The 21,578-nt window shown below is 41.0% G+C and overlaps 1 protein-coding gene across 2 annotated transcripts in view; it reads right to left on the bottom strand.

Moving 5' to 3' along the window:
• The window catches only part of HHIP (hedgehog interacting protein), a 79,349-nt gene that overhangs the window by 5,415 nt on the left and 52,356 nt on the right, over positions 1-21,578 (bottom strand). For both annotated transcript variants that reach the window (XM_016206918.2, XM_016206919.2), the window contains exons 5-11: positions 18,224-18,375; positions 17,644-17,817; positions 16,891-17,034; positions 13,491-13,612; positions 11,126-11,249; positions 10,054-10,184; positions 6,938-7,019 (exon numbers count right to left, since the gene is read on the bottom strand). In XM_016206918.2, coding sequence (XP_016062404.1) covers positions 6,938-7,019; positions 10,054-10,184; positions 11,126-11,249; positions 13,491-13,612; positions 16,891-17,034; positions 17,644-17,817; positions 18,224-18,375 — 929 coding nt within the window. The remainder of the gene's footprint in view (positions 1-6,937; positions 7,020-10,053; positions 10,185-11,125; positions 11,250-13,490; positions 13,613-16,890; positions 17,035-17,643; positions 17,818-18,223; positions 18,376-21,578) is intronic.

Here is a 21,578-nt window from a genome sequence, read left to right as displayed (position 1 = left end):
CACATGCCCGGGTTGCGGGCTCGATCCCTGGTCGGGGGCGTGCAGGAGGCAGCCGATCAATGACTCATCATTGATGTTTTTCTCTCTCTCTCTCTCTCTCCCTTCCTCTCTCTGAAATCAATAAAGATATATTGAAAAAAAAAAAAATAGAGCCACTTTTTAGTAGCCATGAAGTTCTCCTGCATCATAGGCCACAATCATTTACCAGGTGGCATTCAGTAAACAGGTGTTGTTCAGATTTTACTGCTAACTGGAATTCTGTTATCCAATTCCACTTTTTATTCACTCGTTCACCCTTTTTCTGACTCATTCAAGAAAAGAGACCCAGAAGTCAAAAATGTATTACATGTTATATGTGATGCAAATGTGGAGGCGCACTGCTCATGTGCTACTCGACAGTAGGGCTTACGCCTGAACAGGTGACGCTAAAGAGAAGACGTCATTTAGATCAAGAATGTCGGTGGCTCTGGCTGAAGGACGACAACCAGGAGACGCTGCCTGTTTGAGGCGCGTGCAGGGGTGTTGATTCCGTGGGGTTCACCGGGGAAAGGAAGGCAGACATGAGAGGAGGGTCCGGCTCTGAAGTGCATGCGGCTCTGCAGTGAGCATCCGATCCTTGTTTCCACGCTGACCCTCCAATTAGACGCTTTGACTGTTCTTCACGGAACATTCTATATACAGGACGTGCAGATTATGGGCGGGATTCTAAGCTGTTTCTCTGCCTAAGATTTAGTAAACGTTTATTCACCTACGGATGGAATTATTTGATATTTGGGCTTGTTTACTTTAAGTGTGGCTGTCATATACATAAATACTATGATTTCCTTAAGTCTTTAAATACCTGGGAAAATCATCTTTTTCTTCTGTTATGAATTTAACAACTAACATTCCTCACTTAGCATGTCCAGTAAGTTCTCTCTCTTCCAAACTGTTATTCTACTGGGAACCCTGTAACATAAAAATTACATAAAACACAGCCCATTTCTCACAGGGCTTCACTTCTCCTAAGGAAGGGGTTATCCCTCCTTTTCCCTTCCCAATTGGAATTAAAGCCTTCTGAGGACAAAAACTACATATTCGAACCTCAAGTCCAGCCATTACTCGGGCAAGTGCTGTTCATGGGGATAAGACAAAGACATAACAGAGGCCCGATGCTCACGGAGACACGGTGGGGAAGACAGGCGTGCCACACAAAAGGATAAATCGGTGTGGTCTTTGTTACGACACAGGCACGAATGAAGTAACCCAGGAAAGACGAGAGAGCAATTAGTTCAGGATGGAGGGGTGCTGTAGAAAGATGGCATTTAAGCCACCGCAGTATCTTACCTCCCTCAACTACTGACATTCATAGGAGCTAGGGACACACTATAGAGGCATTCAATGAAGGTTCGTTAAATTGAATTGAATACACATAGTAGAAACTTTCTCAAACACTTTTTCTGGAATATAAACTCGATGAAGATAAATTCCCAAATTTTGAAGTTGTATTTTTTGATTCACTTGTCAATGTTGACAAGAACAAGTCATTTAAGCAACAGATTTTTAAACTCGACTAAAATGATTTAGTAAAAAAATGAGGGCAATATGCAGTTTTTCTCTTTAAAACGTACACCTTCCTCTAGAAAACCCTCTTTTACAAATGTATGTGGCTGTTTTATGCAAGATTAAATCTGCCTTTGTCTCCATTACCACAGTATCTGATGATACATTGCCTTGCAATGCAAGTATAACCACCGCCATTGTCCCAGGCAGGCGAGAAACATGGGAATTCAAAGAAATGCTTTTAAGAATTTTCGACTCTTAACAAATGAACCTCATTTTGAAGAATGTGTTTTTCTCTATTCATACTCTCCATTTTATGTCCTTTTAAGAAATGCCATTTATAAGCGGTACTTCAATCAAGTTTTCATAGCAATCTATACAATTACTCTAAGAACTGATATTCCAATATTTAAAACTGATAATTTAAGAAAGTCTATAACATATTGTACAGGGCAGAAAATTCCTTTGAATGCTGTGGTCATAGGTCACATCTCCAGGAAACAGAATATACATATAAGAAGAATTCTATAACCACTTAAAAATAACATGGTCATTTGGATCATTTTTTTCCATAAATTATTATATAATATTTTCTATTTGTTTTGAAATTGGGGATGGCTTCATGTTGCATTGTATGGTTACAAACGTATGGTTCATACATAAACACACACAAATCTTGGTAAAGTATGAGTAAAATTCCAGTTATGCTTAGGCGGTTACCATTTACCATATATATTCTGTATGCACGCTCATCCATTCATGAGAAATTTCTACTTTGCTCTCATCTCATTTTTTTAGTAATATGCCTTTACAATTTCAGATGCTGTATTGCAGTTTAGAAAGAATTTGTTAGTTAAAAAAAAGTATTGTGTGCCACAGCATAAAATATAGTACATTAAGAATAAAGTCTAACCTGGCAGATACATCCATTTTTAGTTATTGGACATATAGAAAAATAACAATAGCAAAACTGTGGGACATGCTTCCTTGTCTTTTAGATTTCAAATCCACCATGCTGAATGGATTTTTATAGGGCATATACTTGTTCATGACCTCTAGTGTTAAGAAATTCTGTCATGTTTGAAAACTAGTCCCTAGCGGAGCCTGTGTCCCTGTTAATAGCTGAAAGGTCAATGGAGCTGCTAAACAGTTTGTATTACTGTCAGGGTGGCCATGAAAACACCGCCTGCAGCAAGAGGACTTGGCAGCTGGGTCAACAGGCACTGTGGGGATTTATCAACCTAGGGGGGCCACTTGCATAAAACTTTGACTGATGAATTGGGACTCGACTGGCTTATTGGGCTAAAGCCTCTCTATTATGCATGACTTTCTTTGGGATGGCAGAGCTGCCTGCCAGCTCCCTGCGACATATGCAAAGGATAAACAGAACCGATTTCCTCTTACGAAGTGATTTTTTTGAAAAAAGCACTCCTCAGCATCCAGTGTAATAAGGAGTAGGATGAAGATATTTTAAGAAAATAAACAAAGGGCAGTGAGCGGGGCTGTGGAGGGGAATGGTAGGGAGGAGGCAGGAGGAGCAGTTTTCGATATTGGTCACACAGGAGTTTGAGGTACAACATTTCTGTAAAATGACCTCTCAAGCCTGGAATGTGCATTGTTCGTTTATAGACCTCGTAAGGGAACGGTCTGTGTGACTTGGTTGGGTAACAGATAAGCAGTATGTTAAAATACAGCACGACTGAGTACAAGGTAATTAAATCAGTGTGATTAAGAATAATTTTGTTGTACAGATTCCTGGAGAAATAACCCCGGAAATATTTCAAAATTTAAAAAGGGGGAGAGAGAGCGAGAGAGAAGGTCATTTGGTTTCAGTTCATCTGAAACAAAAATGAAAGAATCTTTGTCAAAAGTGTAAAAAAAAAAAATGTTGTTCTATAACAATAAAGCTTGGAAAATGCACAGCTCTATTGGAATTCTCTAGTTTCTATGCCCCAGGAGCACTGTTTGACCCTGAAAAGATTTCATAAAGAGCAAGCATCCAAGGCATGTCTTGGATATTTGAAAACTAGGCATGAAGAGCTCTTTACAGCTCCATGGACACCTTTACCCTAACTTTGGAACTAAGACAACCTGAAATGTTGAGAGGTCACCTGAAAATAATTCTTCAGTGCATGGAATGAACACCAACAATACTGCAGAGTTTAATATGTTTTAAATACATTGTTTAATGATCTTCATAGCAGTCTGCAGGAAGGAGGCAGGGCAGGGTGATCATCAGCACCGTATCAAAGGCAAAGGGTCACACTGTGGGAAATCAATTAGTGCAGGGCCCGCACTAAGGAAGATTCAGAGACAAGACCAATGGACTCCCAGCCCTACCAGGCTAGACATGTTCCTCCTCTCCACCGGTCTCAGACAGCACTACTAAGAGAAACTAAGATGACTGCCCAGCTCTTGTGCTCACTGGGGTGGGATCTTTTCTGGAACTGCTGGCCGAAAGAGGTCCCCAAATAAGGCATGCAGAACCCGGCCCTACAGACTTTGGGGGACCCAGTGAGTTGGCCCAGCAAGCTGGGTGACTGGTATGGGCTTGATCTCAACGCCACTCTGCCGTGAGATGTGACTGCTCCACCTCGGAAGATACTCCTGGGGCACGTTCAGTGTTCTGACACGGAGGCGAAGTTCATCCCTTTGCTGCTTTCTTTTAAATAAACTCTAGAGTTCTAGCGAAGCCTTAGAGAAACCTGGCTGTGTTCTCATTGAATTTTCTTTCATGATAAATAATGGCATTTGGTTTTTATAAGAGGTTATCTTGCCATCTTTTTCTGAAAAGGACGTCCCCTGTAGATGATTTTACACTCACGTAAATGATTAAGTAACATATAGCCTCAGGCCACACTGTCCTTACAGACTGAGGGGTGATGCTGGAAGCTTGCCAGCTTTTGCCAAAGTGACTTAAGAATATTACATATGGTTTATAAACTCCCTCATCTTTCTTAAATGTGAGTGTGTGTATGTGTGTGTGTGTAGGGGAAAATAGAAAAAAAAAAACCCACACCAAATCCTATGGTAAGGAAGTAGTTCTTATGACATCTAATATAGAATATAAAAATTTTATAATTTGTTGTTCCTCTCTTCCAGGGCCAGGAGTCCATCGATGTTTGAAAGTTATTCTGAAAATATTATCCTAACAAATCCAGGGCTCCTCCACAAGAATACAGTTAACCTAAGATTTTAATCTGAGATAGATTTTTGATATAACAAGAAATGTCTCCATATTGTTTTTTCAGTTGATGACGCTCTTTCTTTAATTTCTCCCTCAAAAGCTTTAGAAAAACACTTTTGCTTTGAAGCAGACATCCTGAACACTGCGAGGCTAGTAATTAGCTTGTGTTTGCAAAATAACCCCACTCACATATACTAGAGTGTCTACTCATATAGAAATGCAACGCATCTAGGCAGAAATACTACAATAATAAACGCTGACATCCAAATCAAAACAGCATGAGGCTCCCAACAAATGTTTACGAAAACATTTGTTTTCTTACAGTCAGTTTGATTTTGAAAGTTAGGCCTATGCCTGAGTACAAGGACGGTGTCTTTGGGACTCCGTTACTCCCCCAACCTTCTGAAAACCAAACACACATCTTAACCCTGGCCCCACACATGACACGACTCACCAGAAACAAGCACCATAATGAGAAGTCAGGCCTTTCAGGTATGTCACTCTGAGACCACCCTACTAGAGGGGGCCCTAAGATCACAAAGCCAAGGTCCCTTATGGCAACCCTGGTAATTAGACACTAATAATGGGTTGAAGGTGTAAAATTCACCTCAGTGCACCACCAACAGACTAAACAATCCAGATGAAGAGGGAAAGATTTTCATGAGGAGGAGGGAGAATTAATTATAACGCGACCAGGAAGCTTGCAAAAGCAAACCAACTTTGACAAACGTAAGGGAATAGCAATGGCTATTTTGAAACTAATGGCATTCGATCTGAGTGAAATCCCCAGACCTCGTTATGAATCATTAGAATGCTGATATTTTATGAATTAACTTGAGTTTTAATTTCCTTCTACGTATTGCCAACTTCTACAGTCACCGCGGTGTCTGATATTTTTTTTCATTCATTACTTTGCTCTTCACAAAGACAACTTGGTTTCACTCACAAGGAGGGAAAGAATCCCAAACCCCCCCCCCCCCCCCCAGGCACAGACGGGAACTTGTCTCCCTGCGAAAGGAAATGTGTCCGTTAGAGAGAGAGGGGCGGCCACTGCCATCGACGCCCAGATGCGAGCCTGCGGAGGGGCCTTCAGAACTGAGCACCCTTCTTTCTGCTCTGAAGCACCAATGTCAACCTCTGTTTCTCTCAGAAGAGGTTGTGTTCTGTGTAAAAGGACACGAATCTCCATTCTGTTTTTCAGTGACTTTTTCGGAAAAACACACACAATTTACAACTTGTAAATAATATTTAAAAAATGGAGCTAAACTAGTGCTTCTAGTAAAGTTTTCAGGTTACTAGAATTTATTCTTCTAAAAGGCTTGAAACTGAGGAATTTAAATTTGCAAATGGGCTTATGAAGATTAGTATAGAACTAATTTGAAATTCACCGCATGGTGTAGCTGAGCTCTGGCAACTACTGGCGTCCAATAGTTGTCTTTGTGAGGATACTTAGTTGTTTCCAAACTTGTGACTAATGTCTGTTTGACTGTATATAATTTTAGCAGCTTCTGTTAGCTCAATTTTATCCATGAAATTAACGACTAATTATGATTCAAGGTAATTTGAACGCTGTGTGTGTTGTGATGGGTGGGTGGAGAGGAGCAGGGGAGGGATAAATATACTCTTTAAAGGATTAAAACATCCAAGTCTCCTTTCTGCTGTGGTAAATAACAAAACACTTTTTCAGTTTTCGTTTGCTTAGTCACAAGAGCCTGTGTGCGAGCTGTGAGCTTCTGGATAGTTTTGAACCAAGGCTCAGATGTCGAACTGCCAAAAGAGCTTATCCTGATTACCTCACAGAAATCACAGTAAGCAGCTGAAAGGTCTGCCAGTATGTTTCTAGTTTTCTCAAAAGACAAGGACGGTTCATTGTTTCCCACAGGAGAGCAGAAGCCACTTCCTCACATAGCCAGGTCCTCCTCTGGCGTGTAACCGAGGTCTCATTCCACAAACGTGATGCTGCTCCCGATGCCAGAGGAATGACATGAGTGTGATTGCAGTGAGGCTCTGGGGTTTCCGCGAAGTCCGGTCCAGCCCTCAACTGGGGCGGAGGGACCTCTCAGGACAACATGTAGCAAGTGGACAGGGCAGAAGCATTCATCTTTCTCGATTATTAATTGCAATTTGTCTATCACTAATTTGAATGCACTAAAATAATGCGGAGATGAAGATTTCTTGACTTAAAGAAATATGAAAAAAAAATCTCACCTTTTGGGATCTACAATTTTGTAGAGTTTTCCATTGTGAGTCTGGGTCACACTCTTACTGCTTGATAGAATGTAAATTTCCCCTGTGTAGAGAGAAATGCAGTAAGTTAATCCACAGTATTGCAGGCCTCACTTTCTATTGCCCAGCAGATGTTTTACGTATACAGTATATGTTTGTATATGTGCACATGTATGTGCGCGCACACACACCCTCAGGAAGGTCCCCCGCCTAAAGGCTATGACAGAGTCTCGTGTGTCTACCTTCACAGTACACCCAGATTCTGCTCACTTCTGTCCGAATGCCACTGCTCCTCCAGGGCAAGCAGATAGTAATTCCTCACCTGGATTATGGCAACAGTCTCCTAACAGATCGCCCGGCTTCTATCCTTGCCCTTCTATGTCTTCCCTCGACACACAAGCCAAAGTGATTCGTGTAAAGCAAGTCAGATCCTACGAGTTGGATCACACTCTTGTTCTGATACCTTCCAACGGCTTCCGCTCTCTCTCAGAGCAAATCTAAGTCCTGACAGTGGCCTATGCCCCCCCCCCCCACTCACCCCTATCGCTCTGACCTCATTTGCAGTGTTTTACCCCCTTGTTCACTCCTTTCTGGCCTCACTGGCCTCTTGGCTTCGAGCACACAGGCAGGTTCCCGTCCCAGGCTCCCACCTCAGGTTCCTATCTTAGGGAGACCACTCGTAGGTTCACTTTCCACCTCCTCCTTCAAGCCTGTGCTTAAATATCATCGTTCTTGACTGTACTGTTTAAAATTGCACTTGTGCCAACCTCTGGCAATCTCCACTCCTCTTCACAACTAGATTTTCCTCATGAGCACTTATTACCAACTGACATACAGTATATATTTTTTTAAAATTTACTTTGTCTTTGTTCAGAATGTAAGTTTCATGATAACAGTTTAGGTTTTTTATCTGCTGCTGTCCCCGCAACACCCAGAACAGAGCTTTGCACAGACAGAGGCTCAGTAAATATCTGTAGAATGAGTGTCGAATGGCAAGTTTTGTCCTGATTTATTCTGCCCAAGACTGGAAGGTTCGATGACCATGTTGTCACTGATAATTGATAATTTGAGGCCAGATGGAATTGGGGTACTCTTTTTTTAATGTTTATCTTTTTAAACAAATAAAAGTAGAAATTTGGAAAGAGAGAGGGAGAGAGACCCTGATGCTCAGTCCCAACTCTTCCTCTCTAAATGCTGGGCTGTGTTCGTGATGATGCAACAGAACAGACCCAGTACCCGGTCAGGCCCGCTCTTGTTTACTACCAGTCCTTCCGTATAATTCAGTGCACAGAGTGGATCACACGACTAGGGAATTAGAAGCTGTACTTATGATTACATGTTTGTAGGGCTTTACATTTTCCATTTGGTTCTTGTTCATGAAATAGTCCTCGATTTAATCTATACTTCTCTATTCCACTCTAGTATCATGTACTAAGCAAACCCTACTACTTTCTTACTTCTGAAACAGATATTATGGGTTTTACACTAAAAACACAGACACAATAGAAAAAGTAAAAATGAAGTTAAAAAGCAAAGGAATGAAGTGAAAAAATTAATACTTATTTTATCAAGTACTTTAGATAGTTTACCTCGTTTGATCCTTCTAACAAGCCCATCCTGATTTTATAGTTAATAAAAACACATAGAAAAACCAGGCTCTCAGTAATTTTTTGTTTCAAAAAAATGCAAAAACGTACTCATTTTCTCATATGGCTGTTGATTAAGTCCAGTTTCGCATTAGAGCATAATTCAGTGAAAGTATATTTTTAATTCTGAAGTATACACAATGTCGTAGCTTTTGGACAGTGTAAGGATTGTGTACGCTTCATTTGTTGGTTCTGCTCCCAACATAATATTAAGTAAGACAGACACTTGAATATTTTAACCAGTGTTGCTGCTGCTAATAAGATGACTGATGGTGAATCATTTGTAAGATCTGGGGAAATCAAAATGATTCCGTCACAGCATCTAAACATTCATCTCTAACACTGTCACTGGCAAATTAATCCTAATTTGTATTTCAAAATAAGAGTTTGACAATGAAGTTTAAGTTACAGGAGATTTAAGAGAAAAAGGGTATCTTTCAGGGTCCTATGAGTGGGGAAGGAGAGAATCAGGGGAAAATTAATTGGGAAATGCTGCCAGAGCTGGAACAGACTGGGTTTCTCTTCTCTGCAATATGTGTTATGTGTTTCAGGAATCTCGTCTGAGTTCCTTGTTAACCTAAGCAAATGGCGTGGAACCATTTCTGATGAATCCTCCATTTGATATGGGAAAACCAACTCTGCACTTCTAGAGAAAATGTTCTGATTTTGATGGGGGAAACACTCTTGCTTAACATGGAGAAATTCATCTCTGATGTTATCAGGACATAGCAGTCTTGTTTGTCTGTATATTTTCCTTTAAAGGGAGTCTTTATGAAAGTGACATTTATCTCTGAAATTTAAAATTAGTAGCAATTTCACTCTTTGATCACATTCCAATTTCAACTTCTTTTTGCAGATATTTTGATAATGTACCAACAAATAAATTGTATGTTATCCCATAGATCATCAGTGAGAAGATAATTGCTGTTCTGTTGCAAAGCAGATCTGAAAACTCAGATTATTTTGCACAAATTTCATGCCCAATGGACCAAAAAGAAAAAAAAAAAAGGAAATAGAAGATAAGGTGAAATTCAGACTGCAACAAATTTTTAATTTATTCCCAGAGGCATGGATAAATGGGAAGGTTTTCAGATAGAAAATATAAACAAATGACTCAGATGCATCAAAATATTAGTAGACATTTAAAATTTCCCCTCTCGCTTGGTCAGCGTGGCTCAGCGCTTGAGCATCGACCTAGGATCCAGGAGATCGAGGTTCGATTCCCGGTGAGGGCACACGTCGGGCTTGCGGGCTCCATCCCCTGGGAATTTTACTGGACGAGCCTAATAAATAACTGGACCATCTGAAATTTCTACAGGAGGCCATCTCTGCTCCAGGTTACATTTCCAACACAGACAGGATGAGAGGGTTATGTTTATCCTTCAGAGCAGAACAAGACCTCTCAGGCAAGGGAGTGAGAATGGACCTTAACAGAAATAGTTCGTATGGTACCTAATTCGTCTTCTCCAAATCCCAGTATGTGACCTGAAAAGTAGCCTCGACAGGAACCGCCGTTGCCGAGACAGAGTGGTTTTTCTTGCCATTGCTTGGTCACGGGACTTTGCTGCAGAGTTAAGAAATTCCTGCAACACAAACATACCGTAAACCTACAGTGAAAACATGCCTTTGCTTAAAAAACACAATCAGATGTCTAAAATAATATTCAATAAATAATTGTGCCATAGGCCTGGCTTCTAAAGGGAAAAATATTATAGCCCATAATGTGTGTGAATTCTGTGAAAATCCCATGTGGGGAGAAAGTACTGAAAGACAGGATTTTGTTTGCTGGGGACACTAAAAGTACCTGAGTGTGAGAAAAGCCCTCCCCTTCATCCAGAGAATGATACGTACTTCCTCTCCGGGACTAGTCTCCATGCTGAGCTATTAATCAGAGAGAGGGACAGGGGAGATCAGGGGGTCAGTACACTTTTCTAGTTCCTTGTAGCGACCAAGCATATCAGCTCTGCCATACACCTGAATGCCAGCGACTTGGGAAATAAGATTCTTAATTTGGGTTTTGTCACAGAATTCCTTATACTTGTTCACAATGTGACCTCTAAACTTTAGGCAAAAATTTAATTTTGGAGCATTCCTACCAAATGAGTCTAATTAACTTGCCCAAAGTCCTGAAAATCTGGCAAAAGCAAAAGTCTGCAGCCTTCCAAGATAATCTTTAAAATATTTATAAACTCATGTAAAACCATAGTTTTCAGATGACTCATTATTATGGTAAATTTACGGTAAGGATGAAGGGAAGAGCCTAAATAATGTGAAAAGTCCTTCTGAAGACTTCTCTGCCCTTAAAACAATTATTTTATGAGCCTGATCAAGTCTGTTTAAAAAGTATCTCTTAGGTAGTTCTGTAAACCACCATACATAGTGGAACTAAAAAGAAATAATATTTGTGTGTGTCCCAGAGTTGACCCCCAAAAGGAGACACTCATTTGAATACTTTACGGCAGTCTTTCCCCTAATCAATGGCTATGTCATTTGATATATCAAATGTTGGTATTGGGACACCTACCCATCACGGTCTCCAAACACGTAGCTTCCATACAGCCTTTCCGACTGGCAGCCTCGGTAAACAAACCCGCCAACCAGAGGACCGTTGCTGAATGGCTTGAATTCTAAAAGCGATGGCTCACTTTCTGGAAAGAAATGAACATGGCATTAGATCAGATGAAGCATGTTTTCATGAAGCAAAGGTAATGTAGGCCCAGCAATAATTATTCCAATCATTTACTTTAACTCCGAAGTGTGTTCCATCATGCATGAAGTGGAGCCTTGCTATAGATATTTAGTGAAAATAGTTACTCCTTTTGCTTAAATGGTATAAATTTAAAGGGCTTCCACATACAGCTTAATGAGATGGGAATGCTTTGAAATGCTTGCTGTTATTATAATTGCCAAGACATAGCAAGTTTTCAATGCAATTAGAATCTGGATATTTTTTGGAAATCATGGTTATTTACTTTAGAACCAAAAATACTTAAAAAATACTACTTAATTTTTTAATATTGAATTTTTTTGTAGAAATGCTTCTGTCTATATTTAGTACATTGAGCCAGACATTATATAAAATGTTTAAAAGTTCACACTTTAGTGAAAATAAAAGTATAGTGCATAAGAGGTCTTTAAAACCACATTTACACGTTAAAACAGTCACTTAATCAAGTAATATCTTCACTTAAAATATTTCAATAGTTTTGTTGATAGAGTTGTGTGGTTGACAAAGCCAACTGCAGTCATTCCTTTTGAATCACATGTGTCTGGACATGACCTCACTCTTTCCAAGCACGTCATTCATTATACCCTTGAATACAGGTATGCTAATTGCAACGGAAAAGATCTGAATCCAGTTGCAAATCAATCTGAAAACGACTTCTTACTTCTTAAGTACATTATGTGCTTAATATCAATAAATCACTATCAGCGGGCAGTCTTTCAGGCACAAACTTTTGTGGAAAGACAGTAATTTTAAAGTCCTCCCCCCTCTCTGTGTGATTATGATGAACATAATATTATAAAAAGTAGAAGAGAGAGGTTTCAAATAACTAGTACACTGAGATGTAGACGATTTGAATGACTGAGGACATGAACTCTGGAGTCAGGCAGCAGTTCAGGCCCTGCCACTTCTGTCTTGTGATATTTAACCTTTCTGTGCCTGTTGAGTAAAGTTTAAAAAGTGCTTACTACCATCACTGTGGCTGTGGTTATTTGTTGCTGTTTTCACTTTTATTGAGGTATAATTGACAAATAAAAGTGTAAGATATTTAAAGTGTACATCATGGTGATTTGATATACGTATATGTTGTGAAAGGATTCTGTGGATGTGTTTTTAGTACATAAGTGTAGGGCTGCCAATATTATAACCAGTTTTAGCTAAACCCCAATGAATGTGCTTGTAGAATTTAGCTTAATTTATAAATGCAGATGCAATTCCATCAAGCTAGTGATTCATTAGATTTTTTCCCCAAACCACATTATTCTTTGGTTTGGCTTTTGTAAGATGTGCACAGGCGCGCACACAGACACACACACAGACACACACACACACACACACGAATACCTGGGGGGGGATAAAGTAAAATAACTGGATATCACATAAACTAACACAGCTGCTTCATTCCTGGTACTGAATAAATATCTGTATTGAAGGGGTAAATAGGAAGCAATCAATTTAATAATCTTAATCTACTATGTTCCCTGAATCATACTATTGGATATATTACTTCCTCAAAAAGTAGTAAATAATAAAACATTGAAAGATGTTAAGTATCTTTGACTTCGTATTATCCAACTTTATATTTTATATGTATCTCAAAATAACTCCAGTAGTCACACTAAAAATAATGTCTAAACATCCCATTCCCAGGACATGGTTTTACAAGGCTATTACTTTGTTTTCTCTAAAATAAACACATTTAAAAAATTACATTCTTATTTGAAACACTTATAATTTTCCTAATTGCTAAGACTAGCATGCTGGTTATTGAAAAATTTTTTACTTTTAACACTTGGTTTTTCCTCTGTATTTAAGACGTTAAGACAAGTTCCCCCTTATATATTAAATAAATAGAAGTTATTCATCTTGATCCTCAGATGAGCAAAATATAAACTGCTAACTTTTGAAGGTCCATTAAATTTTTTGGACCTACAGAGCACCATTCAATCCATGGGAAGGGTAATTACCCAAATGGAACCCCGAGGGCTTGTAAGAGTCCCTGGGCCTTTAAAAAGTGAGCAGTTTACTCCCTTGCCACTGTTGGGCCAGTGTTTTCATGCTTCCCCAATGCTCATTCTGCAGAAATCCTTTTCTCTTTGATTAATATACTAAAGTAAGACAAAACCCAAACTGAAGCAAAACCAACCAATGGTGCTCTACTCACCATAATCTTTCCCCTTTATTATCTGTAGGATTCTGGCGGATGATCTGTTCTTTCCATTGGAGTCTGAACAAAGTATTGTTAAATTGATGTTTATGTCAGTGGGATGTCGGTCCACAGCACATCTGCGTAACAAAAGGGGGGACACCCATGAATTCCTACGTGTGTCTTCCAAGTTCAGACTGGAGAGTTCTGACAGGAGTCCTTTGTGGGCTGGCGGATCCTTTGGGCTATTTAGTCTGGATCCTCTAGAAGAGGCTGAAGGAAATGTCCTGATGTGTTTGTGTACTCTGCTGAAGCCTGATGATCTCTAGAGAACAGTTCTTAATTTCTCTTGGTATGTCCCTCCACCGTGAATGTGCACACTGACTTCAAACCCTTGTTAGTCTGTTACTAAGGAATATCGCACGTACAATAAACTGGTAAAGTATTGGAAGCGGAGTCAGCAGCCGCAGCAACCCACATTTGCAATATACAATGTAAAATTAGTTGTAGTGTCAGTTTTGCGTGTCTGTCCTCCATGGAAGCGCTACATTCTGAAACTCAGGCTGCTCTAACAGAGCAAAGTGTGCACTCCAATTTAGGGAACAAACCAAAGCTGGTCCCACAACCAGCGAGGTCTTTTAGTTGACTTTAGTCTTCATGTTCTGGGCCAGAATTTTTCTGTGACTTAAGTCACTGACTCTAAACTCCATGAGGATTGGAGCCACTTCCAGCTTCATCTCTGTATCACCTAGTTCCAACCTGGGGATCTAAAAAGAGCTCACTATTTATTCAATGTTTAAGTCAATGAGGGACTACGCGTAAGGAGTTTGAATTGGGGGAAGAATAAAGTTGAATAATATAATTTTGAAGTTCTCACAAATGTGGAAGACAGTGTTGCATTGTTTTTAGGTTTCCCAAACTTTGTCATTATTGACACGTGGGTGGGTGGTGGTGGTGGTAGGGTGCTGTCCTGGGTATTGTAGGATGTTTAGCAGCATCTCCGGCCACTACCTGCTAGAGGTCAGTACCATGATCCCTTCCTCGCAAGTTGTGAAAACCAAAATGTTTCTAGACATTACCAATGCATCCATTGAAAAATCACTGTTTTAGGCAAATGCACACACACACACACACACACACATTAAATCATACACACACATTAATGATTTAAAACCCTTGGAGCAATTAAGTAAATTAAAGAAATAAAACAATCAGAGAAGGTTCCGGGTCTTAGGCAATGACGTGTTGAAATTATTTGAACAACAACAAAACAAAAACTATTGCCTCCAAATGCTCCCATTCATAACAGGGAAACTATAAGCCTGACCTGCCAGAGATGGGTTAGCTGTTCTGCGGCAAACAGTCCCTTTATTGTCCCCTTTAATTTGAGGATTCACAGAACACAATGCCTGGCAGGGATCATGACATCGACATGCTGTGACTTAAGGTGGAACTAAATCCATACAGGGAGAGAAAATTTTCCTGTATTGCTTTTCTTTTTAAGATGAAACTGTAACAACAAAAAAAGGTTTGACCTGTTTCTAATAAGAGCCAATGGGGAAGAAAAGGCCAGGTCTCCCTAAGGTTGCATTGCTGGGGGCCATGAGAGTTTTTACTCTGGCTGAATGCTAGCTGCACTGAGAACCACTTGACCCTTTTCACCTTTAGTTTCTTATGTAAAAAAGAGGCTGAGAGTGAAACTTCTCTGTATGACACTATAAAGGTAGATCCATGTTGATACACATTTGTCCAAACCCATACAATGCACGACACCGAGTGGACCCTAATGTAACCTGTGGGCTTGGAGTGATTATGAAGGGTGATGGAGGCTCCTCAGTTGTCCCAAAGGGACCACTCTGGTGGGGGGGGTTGGAGCAATGGTGGGGGAGGCTCCGCATGTGTGGCCGCAGGGGGTATAAGGGAGATCCCTGTACTTTCCAATTAATTTTGCTGTGAACTTAAAATTGCTCTTAAAAAAAATGTAAAAGTCTTTAAAAAGGGGGGAGAGGGACCTCGCAGCACTCCTGAGAGGCCTAACAAGATAAAGAGGGTGAGATACTTAGCTCAGTACCCTGCACCACGGTGCTTCATAAAAGTCAGCTTAATGTCTAGCCAGTAATTATTTCAGTTTCCTTTCTGCTTTATTAAACGTTGCAGCGTAACCTCGGAGGGAGGCTTGAGTGCGCCTTCCGCCCTCTGCCGCCAGGGGAGGCGCGGCCCCTGGGCCCGGGCCCTGCCACGCTTCGGGTCGGCAAAGTGCCTCCCACCGTGTTTTTACACGGACGGTCCAAGACCCCCGGGGAGGTTGCACGAAAGCGCCGGCGGGATTGCGGTGACTCAGGCTGCTGGACTTCAAAGTGCTGCTTTGTGGTGGTATCTGCGCGCTCTGAGCTACGGGAATGGAATGTGACAGTTTCCTCCACATCCTGAACCCACCTTAAGTATTCCCTGTCGCCCAGATTTTAAGATCTGCTGAGATGCCAGAAAGGAAATGAACTGTAGACGTGGACTTTGATGGAGGGGAGATGAAGGGCATGAGGGATTATAAAAATAAAAAGTTTGAAAACTACTCACCTTGCACACAGTGAACACTCAATAAACATTAAATAGCAATAATACCTTAGCTAATAAATGAATAAATGTGGCCAGATAGGCCTTAGTATGACCAGCAGATCACGGATTGGAGGAAGCTTTCACCACAGAATTGCTGTATTAGACTTCATAGCTTTTTAAAAGTGTACCCCAAATTTATCACTCTACATACTTCTTAGGGTTCCTTTCTTTATGGTTCATTATAGTAAGTAGTCAATATTTCATTGAGAATTCCTTTAGTATGCGTAATTTTTTTCAAGGAAAAGAATGTTAACATTTAGTAAATTCCTTACAAATTGATACAGTGTCATCATATATATTAAGTGAAGCTATGATAATAAGAACTATAATTTATTTAAAACCCACCACCTGTGTCAGGCACTATTTCATGCTTTACTTATAGATACATGCTTTTAATCCTTGCAAGGTAGCTCCTACCACCCCCATTTAATGTGTAAGGAAAGTATCACTTAGATGGATTTAAGGGGACAAATTAAAAGGTTTATTATCTCTCTGATTATTCAGATGGAAGTCTGAATCATGACGCCTGGTCTACCAGCGTTTCTCTAGTAACAGCCCTCCGAAACTTGAAGGCGGCTTTTCCCCATGCATTTGTCCTTTTGTGTCCAATCTGCCTTCTAAATTTGCTTCGTGCTTAATTAACAGAAGAGAGTGCTCAATACTGGCTCGGATAGGAGCTGGTGTGACATCAGGGGCACAGCCTCGCACCTCACTCTTGGCTGCTCGGGCCTGGACCCGTCTTTCTTTCCCCAGTTCCTGACTCCCGGCCTGGCTTTAGGGAGCCAGGGGCCGGCGGTGCTCTCACCTGCCTGGATCGTGGAGGCCGTGGGCAAACACTTCGGGGGGCTGGTTGGTGCTGTTGAAGTGCGGGTTGCTCCTCGGGATGGAATAAGGCACGTTGCACATGTCCGTGTCTACGTCCAGCCGCAGGACGGAACCCGTGAAGTCACTGAGAAATTGGAAGACAACGTGAGTGCCTTCGCTTTTGTTACGTGTTTCACCTAAACCATATGCAGAGAGGCTGCTCTACAGACCCTCCCCCTGCGTGCGACAAAATTATTCAAGTTCCATATGGTGGGAAACAAAACGAGGGGCAGTCTAGTAGCAGACAAGTGGCCGAAGACTGCAGCCTCAGGAGGGTGCTGCTGTTTGCGTCTGTCCTCTTAATTTTTCCCCAGCTCGTGTATTTTGTGTCCCGCAAGAAACCCCATGGAGTGTGTCAGTGCGATCTGCAGAGTGGCGACGGCAGCAAGGACGCACAGGGCAGCGGAGCCCAGGACAAGGGGCTGAGTGTGTCTCAGGGCTGCGTGCGGCACAAACCACACGGCGCTAACTCATGTCAGGACATCACAGTGTGGCGACTTTCAAAAGTGGCACATCAGCATGCTACTGAACGCCTCTTCCTGCCGCAAATGCAGACACTGACAGCCCAAGTTAAATGGTTAACCAGGGTGACACAATTCAAAGGCTACTTTTCACTCACTGGCTCTGACGCTTTTTCCTGGCGCTTACAGCATTTTCCCATCGAGTGGGAGCCTTGTGTTTTGTTTTGTTTTACCTTAACCCGTCCATTTCTTCCATATCGTCCAGCGTGATCATGCCGTCCCCGAGGATGACGTACAGAAAGCCGTGGGGGCCGAACAGCAGCTGTCCTCCCAAGTGCTTCCTGTGGAGCTCGGCAACCTCCAGAAAGACCCTGGCGGTTCTCAGATCAACCTGATGGGGGTTCTTCCTGCATTGGGGGGGGGGGCACAAGACCGCGGCTGTTAGGGCGGCAGGGCGAAGCCCCTGGAAAGCAACGAGTGCACACCTAGGGAAGCAAACACCTGGCCTGTAAATAAGGAAACACATACTTAACTGGGGCTAATAAAAGTGACCGAAAAATTACGTTATTTTCCAACTTTCCGAGGTAGCATTTAGGTTGAAAGGTAATTGAGGAAAAGTGCCAAAGCTATCATTTCTCTCAGTTCTCCTGAAAGACACCCGTGGGGTTTTACGCAAGATGGAGATTATGGGTTTAATTATGGCCACCGTGTGGCTCTTTCTCTGTAACGTCTAAACAAAAAAAAAACCACGATGAAGACCTATAGAGAAAACAAGATTGAAAAATATGTATGCTGCGTGCGTGTGGGTGATACCTGGACACTGTGTACTCCACAACTCGAAGAATGTGGTCATGCGGCCCGATCGCCCAGCGCTCCTGGTTGGTGGTGTAAGACACATAGAGCTTTCCGTTTTTCTTGTAATTGGGGTGGAATGCAAGGCTTAGCAGACCTCTTTCATCTCCTCCCTGCAGTCAAATGAAAAACACAAAGAATCGCAAAGTTAATTATGTTCTTTATTGTGTTTCAACTGGAACCCCCAAAAGAGTCTCTTTCTTCCTTCTGGATAATCTTTGCCCAAGCTCTTTTCTTTCCTTCCTTGCCTACTGCACAAAAAGGGATTATAAAACATTTCACTTTGCGGAAACTCTTTAAGGGTTAGAACAAGCCAATTGTCTCGCGTGGTTATCTATGCACAAGACCCTTACACTACTTTTGTCGAGTGATTTGTGTCCATAATCTTTGGGAAGCGAGGAAGACAAGTTTAAGAGCTGGGAGAATTCTCTGCCGGGTTACTAGGTTGCTTGTTGTCCATGGAAGACAAATAAAAAAGGCTCATAATCAGCAGTCACTTCTAATCCAAGTCTCCCAAACCTAAAACACAGTGTGGGCTGCCAACTCCCACTGTCTTGGCAATATGTTTAGAAAACAGTGAAATTGCTTGTGTAATATGTAAACCTTTGTTTTACCCCGGAGGCATCTGCATCAGTTGTCACAACGATGGTGGTCTGTTCATCATCGCTAGGTAATAAGCAGCCTCGGTCTATCTACACAGAAACGAGGTATTTTTACATGTATCCCCTTCACTGCTCAGAGTTTTTCTTTATAGAAGGATGGGGAAATGGGAGGTGAGCTAAAAGCCAGGGCTGGGATGGGGGTGGGAGAAATCCTAGAGAGGAAAGGGGACACTAGGAAATAAAAATCCCAAACAACTTTCTTTTGTTATTATATGAATGTCAAGGACTGTGTACATTAGGCATGCCAAATGCTGTAACAATTAAAACATCATCATGTTCTTAAATAGAAAGGCATTTTATCTTTATTTTCTGCTAATTCAGCTTGAAACTCAATATGGTCTTAGCATTTGTTTTATCCCACAAGTAGTCTAGGAATTTCTTTAATGAAATCAAAGTATCTAAAATTATCTCCATCAGAGATGCAAGTTTACCGTCTAGTAAATCAGCATTTCCTCTGTAGTTTGGTGAGTTATCCACAGAGGTGATAAAGTGACATAGAAATTGAATGCCGCTAGTACATCACTTTATACACACTATTTCATGAAAAACACTTTTTTCTCCTATGGCAAAAAGCTATAAATTACTCCTTAGAAGTGTTAGGGGGGGGAATAATCTCTACTACGACAATTTCTTCACAGCATTATGCTCAATAATGGAGGCACTCTTGTGCTTTTTGTCCCCGGAATAGCACTTGTTGCTAGCAAAGCATAAAACTGTATGTAGTTTGTATTCTACACTGATTTGAGAATTTTAAGTTTTACGCATAAAAGCTCAGTTTTAGTAAACATTGTTGATTGGTTTCCTGGATTAGAGAAAAAAGTGCTTTCAGATACGCGCCATCCGAAGTGGAAACATCCAAACTTTAAAATTGGCTAGCAGATCACCTCTCCAGGATCAAATAAGAAAGTCGACAAAAATATTCCAGAACTGCCAAATCATTGTCCAAATGTTAAAAAAGTCAGCCTCTTCATTTGCATAGTGCAATATGCTTAATATTAACTTTAATTAAAAGGACAATCTCATTGAAGGGTTAAGGCTCTAATGACTATGATTATTGTATTAGCCTCGATTTTTCCAATTATCTTGTTATGATGACTTTAATATGGACTTGATGTTGCTATTTTTCTATTTATATCTTCATTAAGCAAATATCTCTGGCCTTTCTTATGAGACTTTGAAAGCTGGGATGTGTAACTAAGATTCGGTTATAGAAAAGCCACCGCACACTTAAACCTCCTTGAGGGACGTATAAGGAGGCCTGGGGGTGGGATTTAGTTTGTGGTTATTTCCCCTTCTGCTTCGATTTCCCTGTGAAGCAGTGAGTGCAGGGAAAAGGACTGTGTGCCTGCTTCATGAATGTTTGTGCTCCACTCCAAGAAGCTTTTGTTGAAAGTAGTTCTTTTGTAGTCTTTCATCAAATCATCTGAGATACAATTGGAGTTGGATAGCAACATGGTTTAAAACTGTGCTGATTGCTTTTCAGGAATTAGGGATGTAGAATTCATGTACTGTGGGAAGCCTGATGGGAAAAGAGATTTACACAAATCACAAGTGTCACCTGTCATGTGAATGAATTTGGGGACACTATTGACATTATGAAAGTGCCAAATATGGAAACAGAATGAGACATCTGAATGACAAGAAAATAAATCAGAAATGCAATTAAAAAATTTTCAGGTTATAAGATTTACATTTGTTTAAGCATTACATATGATTTCATATTTTTTACATGTAGGTGTATACATGCCTATCGCATATACATACATATGTATATCCCTCTCTCTCTCCCTCCCTCTCTTCCTTCTTTTCTTTCACATCTTTTAACCATCAACTATGGTTTCATAGTTTTTAAGCAATGTCCGGGTACAAAGTAGTGTTCTGGTTTAGAAACATGACCAATAACTCTTATGTCAGAGAATTACTCGCTTTCATAACTACATTGATGAAACATTTAATGTATAATGTAAATATCCTAGAGCGTCTCTTGAAATTTGCTTTTCAAATGATATAGTATGACATGACTCCTAAATGTTCAGAAATCGGAAAGGAGGGATACACTACTGGCAGGAGATGAAAGTATTGATAGGCTCACGCTGAACTTGGATAAGCCTCCACAGTTAGGTGATCTATTCAAAGTACGTTCCCAGCAAATCACTATGTACCTCTCAAATACAAACCCATCTTTGAGGTCTGGGTCATTTTTCAAGCTCTCTATGGAGAAGTATGTTGACTGGGCATTGAAGGTTTAACTTTGGACCAGGATCTGAGGCCTCCAGAGCTCTGTGGCTGCTGCAACTGTAGCCTTCACACCAGGACACTGCCCCAGCCTGAGAGCCCGGGCGTTGGCCCCCCGAGGCAGGCCTGGCTAGCAGACCAGGATCTCAGGATCTCCAAGATCTCCAGGATCTCAGAAAGCCCTTGTGCCAATGTTACTGACTCTCTTCTAACTCCTTCCCATCCTTTCACTCATTATGTGGAATTCTATGGAATTAGAATCATGCACTCCTCCCAGAAATGTCAAATTACAGAACTGTTTCTAGCATGAGGAGAATGAACCTCTGGGATTAGTTCAGCCGAGCTGCTAAACGGGGAAAACGCACCAAGAGAATGGCAAATGGAAGATGCCTCTCAAAAAGACACTGATTTCTAACATT

This window comes from Miniopterus natalensis, chromosome 4, assembly GCF_054644295.1.
Source record: "Miniopterus natalensis isolate mMinNat1 chromosome 4, mMinNat1.hap1, whole genome shotgun sequence".
In the NCBI taxonomy this organism is placed as follows: domain Eukaryota; kingdom Metazoa; phylum Chordata; class Mammalia; order Chiroptera; family Miniopteridae; genus Miniopterus; species Miniopterus natalensis.
This window is presented reverse-complemented; position numbering and strand designations above follow the sequence as displayed.